The sequence below is a fragment of the Zosterops lateralis genome (genome assembly GCF_965231275.1).
Source record: "Zosterops lateralis genome assembly, chromosome: 19".
Lineage (NCBI taxonomy): Eukaryota > Metazoa > Chordata > Aves > Passeriformes > Zosteropidae > Zosterops > Zosterops lateralis.
In genome coordinates, this window is record NC_139779.1 from 6190183 (window position 1) to 6196595 (window position 6413).

At 59.6% G+C, this 6413-nt stretch overlaps 1 protein-coding gene across 1 annotated transcript; it reads left to right on the forward strand.

Annotated features, from left to right (window-relative positions):
- Window positions 1-1607: 1607 nt before the first annotated feature.
- RASL10B (RAS like family 10 member B) lies at window positions 1608-4952 on the forward strand (the record flags this gene model as incomplete). Its single annotated transcript, XM_083875296.1, has 3 exons — window positions 1608-1823; window positions 4187-4311; window positions 4682-4952. 3 exons carry the CDS (start codon window positions 1608-1610, stop codon window positions 4950-4952), a joined length of 612 nt encoding a protein of 203 aa, XP_083731422.1.
- Window positions 4953-6413: the final 1461 nt, after the last annotated feature.

A 6413-nucleotide genomic window follows, 5' to 3' on the forward strand; every position in this document is an offset into this window, starting at 1 on the left:
GCCCCGCCGAGGAGCTGCTGGGAGGAGGAAAGGCTTTGTGGGTACGGGGCTGTCCCTGCAGCAGAGCGGCCCCCCGGGACCTGCAGTGACAGTGCTGTCCCCCCGGACCTGCAGTGACAGTGCTGTCCCCCCGGACCTGCAGTGACAGTGCTGTCCCCCCCGGGACCTGCAGTGACAGTGCTGTCTGCTGGCGGAGAGAGGTCCTGGCAGGGTCGGGCCTGGGGGCTCCTGCACCCCCCATTTCCCTGCATCTGGCACAGAAACCTTCCCACTGCTGGGGCTGTGGACAGCCACAGCCCTGGGGACAGTGCCACAGCCCGGGGACAGTGCCACAGCCCGGGGACAGTGCCATAGCCCAGGGACAGTGCCACAGCCCGGGGACAGTGCCACAGCCCGGGGACAGTGCCACAGCACGGGGACAGTGCCATAGCCCAGGGACAGTGCCACAGCCCGGGGACAGTGCCACAGCACGGGGACAGTGCCAGCAGCACGGGGACAGAGTCCTCAGTCCTGGCACGAGGGGGTGAGGATGGTGTGGCCCATGGCCCGGCTGGAGGGATCCCGGGGAGCTTGGCCGCTCCAGCACGCAGCAGTGGGAACCTCCGTGCCCAGGCTCCCCCTGGGGTAAATAATCTCCATCAAACAGGCAGAACAGGGGCTGTTTGAACCTGACACTTCCAGCCGCTGCCCTGCACTTCGGGGATGGATTTTAGGGAAAATTTAGGACCGGAGCATCAGAAATCGGTCAAAGCATCCACGCTTTGGGATAAAGCACAAGCTGCTTCCCAGAGACGACAGCGAGTGAAAAGTGGGACCCGTCCCCTCACTCGGGAGCCCAGTGCCAGCGGGTGTTTGGAGTCCTCAGCTCCCCAGTCCTGTGTTGGGTTATCCTCCCTGTCCCCCACACTGGGCCCTGCCCGGGGCCCCTCCGGGCCCAGCACTGGGCTGGCTCTTGGCTCACCCTGTCAGCCGCTTGCAAATGAGTCCCCATCAAGTTAATTGCCCAACCGCTCAAAGCCTGAAACGAAACGTTCAAGCTGTCGCTCGCAGGCGCTGAGCGATCTCCCCCGGCCTGGGAAAAGGCAATTCCGGCTGTCCAAGCGGAGGGAAGATGGATTCCCCGGCGCGGGGCAGCACCGGGAAGGAGCAGCTGGTGACAGTGGCCGTGGGTTGAGTCCCCAGCACAGCCTGGGACCTGCTGCCGCCGGGCTGAGCAAACCTCGGGCTGCAAACGGACCTTTGCCTTGTTCTGAAGGGATTGAATGTGCCTGTGAGAACCTCCCTGGAATAAAGTTCACTCAAATCCCGGCTCTCCTCGGCTGCTGGGGTGGGAGGCTCCAAGGGGGACCCCGAGGTCCTGCCACGCTGAGGCCCCGGGTACACTGTCAGCTCCTGCTCCTCAGGGACAGCTCCTGCTGGAAAATAAACATCACCGGTGTAAAACTCCAGGGTGTCTCTCCGACCTGACCAGCTTCTCCTTGGCCTTGCAGTGACGGGGAGTCCCGGAGGGGAAATGCATCCTGAATGGGGCTGAGGCCCCCTGCTCGGGAATATGCAGCCTCGGCACCGCGGGGGCAGCACCAGGGCAGCGGCCGGCGCAAGGCGGGATGGTGGCAACCTTCAAGATCGCCGTGCTGGGAGCCCAGGGCGTGGGCAAGAGCGCCATAGTCCGGCAATTCCTGTACAACGAGTTCAGCGAGGTCTGCGTGCCCACCACGGCCCGCCGCGTCTACCTGCCCGCCGTGGTCATGAACGGCCACGTCCACGACCTGCAGATCATGGACTTTCCCCCCATCACCGCCTTCCCTGTCAACACCCTGCAGGTAGGGGGGCACCCCAGGGGGCCTCCAGCTCTGAGGGTCTCTCCGGTGGCATCTGTGGGGTTTTGCTGTTAAACTCTGTGGGCTTCCAGTTCTGCCTTTTTGGGGGATGCTTCTCCCTCTGAGTCAGGGTTTGGTTGCTAAATGAGGGAACGTGTCCTCGTGGAGCCTCATGGTTTTAAAGTTCAGGGACAACAAACACGTGGCAAGAGACGTGGGATCCCTCTCCAAGGAGTGTGTCTCTGGCATTGCCCACGGCCACGGCCAGCTGGGATCCTGGAGCACTGGCATCCAGTTCTGTGGCTGTCAGAGCCAACAGCAGAGGGGTTTTCACACCTGGGTGAAAACCAGGGGTTCTTGGAGAGCCAGAGCCCTGATGCACTGCCCGAGCCAGAGCTTGTCCCCTCCAGCATTGCCTGGGCCAGTTCCCAGAGCTCTGAACCCACCAGCTCCTCCTCGACCCCCTCAGGTGCTTCCAAAGCACCCCCAAAAGGCAGCATGGAGTTGGAAAGAGTTGCCACCAATGCCAACAACTTCTGGATGGAGTTAATGGGGGAAAAGGGGATTTTAAGCTCATGCCATGGCCCCAGTCCCAGGGGCACAAGTTGTGTCACCACTTTGGGGAAAGGAGCTGGAGGTTCCCAGCTGTGGCTGCTGGAGAGCAGTGCCACCAGTGGGGCCACTTCAATTAATTACAATGTCCCTGTCCCCAGCAGGGATGGGGTCACAGGGGCCATGCAGTGCTCCAAGAGTCCCTGTGCCATCGGGCAGGAGGTGAAGTGAGCACTCCAGGGGTGAGGAGAAGGTTTGAGAATTAATGGGTGAGTGCAGGGAATGAAAGGTCGGTGTGAGAAACAGTCCAAAATAGCAAAGGTTAATTTATTGACACGGGAGCTGATGTTTACACACTCCATTAACTCCCTGCCTTGCTGCACTCCAGAGGAGGTGGCCAGTGGGAACAGATGGAGGTTTCCAGGGAAAAGAGGGTGATCAGAGGGATGGCTCTGAGGGGAAAGGAGAGGGCCACGGTGAGGGATACGGCTCTATCTGCTGGGAAACATCACTGGATTCAGTTCTGTGCCAAGACAAACATCCCTGCAGTGCTGTCCTGGAAGAGGAGCAGGAGCCAGCGGCTCTCTGACATCCTGCTCCTGCAGTGCAACACTTCTCCAGCTCAGGCATCCCAGGAAACCTGCACTGCATGAGGAAAACCACCCTGACCTGGCAGCGCTGAGCAGGCTGACCCCAGCACGATGAAATAGCTGCAGTTTGTTGTCCCCTGGATTTATCAGGAGTAACCCAGAGGCTGCTGCTCCATCCTCCTGTGCCTCCAAGCCTGAGGATGTCCCCAGCATCTCCCCTGGGTGGATAGGGAGGGGCTGTGTCACTCTGCTCCCTCCTGTGCTGCCCTCTGTGACGGAGATCAACCCACATCCCAAAAAGTCCCCTTTCCCCAGCTCATTCTGATTATAAGCTCAGCAAGGGCTGATTCATGGCTCTGCAGGGGTTTGCTCAGGGAGAAGTGATGCCTTTCCTCCCCGGAGAATCTTCCTCCTTTCCAGAGGCACTCAGGGGGGTTTTGCAGTGCTGCCTGCAGGGGCTGCCGTTCCTGGTCCCACAGCTGGGGTGGGAAAATGCCTCAAGTGAGGCAGATTTTCACTCTTGGAAAAAAAATCCCATTGTTCCCAGAAACCCAAGGGTTTCCTAACAGCATGAACTTCTTACAGCTCCAGATTTTGGCTGTAGAGAGGTCACTCCTGCCTGCCTCTGCCCTGGATTCACATCTTGCTCTTGCAGAGTCAGTTCCTGAGCAGCCTCTGCTCCTCTTCTGTCCCCATGTCCCCTCCAGACAGACCTGCTGTCACCTTCCCCCTCTGACCCACAGAGCTGCCGGTGCATCACTCTCAGACCTCAGATGGGGCTCAGCATCCTCCTCACCTGCCCTGCCCCAAAATCCAGGGTGCATCACTAATTAACCCAGCCAATTAGCAGCTCTGGAGGATGAAGCCTTTACACCCAGGCCAGGGGGCTGCATGCAGCCCCACTCCCAGCTCAGCACTGTGCTGTCATTAGGCTGCAATCCTCACTCAGGAGTGGAATTGGGGCTGACAAATCCTGTTACCTCTCCCCTGGATTAGTGAGGAGGATAAGGGATCTCTGAAGATGGGGGGATGGCTCCAGAGCTCTGGGGGCAGACACAGATGGGTCAGGGCACAGCAGAGGTGGGTGCTGGGGAAATGTGCAGCCCTCCTGCTTCCTGCTGCCACAGCAGCCTCCTTGAGGTGCCAAAAGCAGGGCAGTGCAGGCCATCCCTCGGGCACAGCAGAGGGGCTGAGCCAGGATTGATCGCTCTCTGCACCTTGCAGGAGTGGGCGGACGTGTGTTGCAGGGGGCTCCGGAGTGTCCATGCCTACATCCTGGTCTATGACATCTGTTGCTTTGACAGCTTCGAGTACATCAAAACCATCCGCCAGCAGATCCTGGAAACAAGGTAGGGATGGCTTTGGGGTGGTGAATTCCCACGGTGGTGGAGCCCCGTGGCTCCTGGCAAGGGAGTACAGCATCGAGGAGGTGCAGCTTGGCGTCAGAAATATTAGACTGGCACAAAGCCCCTCTGCAAGGGATGGGAGCCCAAAAACCAAGAGAAGAGCAGGAGCCCAGGCTGGTGTCCCCTGTGGGGGAGCAGCTGGAGATGGCCCGAGGGGTGGCTCGCCATGGAGAGGGACAAGGGGACAAGGCTGGCTCTGTTTGACAAGCCACAGCCTAGAGCTCGTTTGGGATGGGTTGAGCTCTGTGGGCCGGGAGGCCGTCACTCCGTGCTCCGTCCCCTTCCATCCTCCCTCACCGCCTGCTCTCCGCAGGGTCATCGGCACCTCGGAGACACCCATCATCATCGTGGGCAACAAGCGGGACCTGCAGCGGGGCCGGGTCATCCCGCGCTGGAACGTCTCCAACCTGGTGAAGAAGACGTGGAAGTGCGGCTACATCGAGTGCTCGGCCAAGTACAACTGGCACATCCTGCTGCTCTTCAGCGAGCTCCTCAAGAGCGTGGGCTGCGCCCGCTGCAAGCACGTCCACACCACCATCCGCTTCCAGGGCGCCCTGCGCAGGAACCGCTGCACCATCATGTGAGCCCCCCGCCCTGCCCGAGGGACCCCTGGGTCCCCCTCTGGAGGCACTGCCAGGGGTTCTGCTCTCCGGGGGCCGGGAGATGTGCTGGAGGCACCTTGGGGGTGGCATCCCCCTGCGGTGACATTTGGGGACCCTCGGGCAGGGCGATGCGGTGGCCGGGTTGGGGTGTGGAGTTGGCCTGGCTGCCTGGGGATGGTGAGGGGTGAGGGAGGTGCTCTGGTTAAACCCCCGAGCTCTCTCCAAGCCCCCAGGCCTTGAGGTCAGAGCCGTCCCAGGGGGTTGTACATGGCACTGGAGGTGCCTCAGAGGGTGCCCAGATTTTGGGCTGACGGTTCATCCTCGCAGTTCCTGCCCTGGCAGCACAGGGGCAACACTCGCTGCTGCCTGCCTGCCATCACCTGCTCCTGGAAAGGAATTATCCAGAGCCTGAATCCTGGTGTTCTGAGGGTGCTTCTATCCCTGGGGCACAGGGAAACAGGAGTCCTACTTTTCCCCTTGTGGAGCTGGGATTTCTCCCCATGGAGGGCAGAGCAGCCAGGTTACATAGCCTGTCTTTTGGCTCGGAGGGTCGGATTTCCAGGTGGAATTTCTGGAGGAAAGCAAGAAAGGGGGTAAAAAAAAAAAAAAAAAAAAAAAAAAAAAGTAAGTCCCAGTCGTGCTCCTGATATCCCCAGGAGCTGGGTTCAGCCTTCCCAGGGCTCGGAGCTGCCCTCTGCCCCAACACAGCCCCGGAAGGCTTCCCCTCCCCGCAGCCTGTGAACACCAAATAATCTGGGAACGCTCCTTGCCGGGCAGGTCACCACCCCTCTGCTACCTCTTGTCCTGGGCTCAGCGGGTGTCCGGCCTTGCACGGCTTCACCCCAGCCCCGGGGTGTCCCTGTGCCCCCCCGGGGTGTTCCTGTGCCCCCCCGGGGTGTCCCTGTGCCCCCGCAGCCACTGGCAGCACCACCAGGTCCCGTCCGGCCAGGTTTTCCCGCAGGGATGTCGCCTTCATCCCAGGGAGACGTGGCCGTGGCAGAACAGGGAGCTGGAGCAGCACTTCCAGTCGCGTTTTTGGGTTTTTTTGGTGGTATTTTTTTTTTAATTATTATTTTGTTGTTGTTGTTTTTGTTTTGTTTTTTCTCCTCTCTGCCTATCTCTAGTAGGAAAGTGAGCCCTCCATTTTTTTTTTAATTATTATTATTTTTTTTTAGTCTTCTGGTTTATTTTTGCAGCAGAGTTGCAGATCATCTACATCTTGCCCTGCAGGGCAGGTTGGCAAAGGGCAGCCCCTGTCAGGAAATGATGTTGGGGTGGTGAAGGGAGAGCAAGAGGCCAAGAGGGTCGTGGTTTCTCCATGGCTGGTCCCTGTGAGATGCAGGGAAACACCATCCTCACCTCCTGAGGCAGGATCTATGTCTGATCCATCCTCCAGCAAAACCATCTCTGTGATTCCTGCTGTCACAAGGAGCTGGAGGGGTT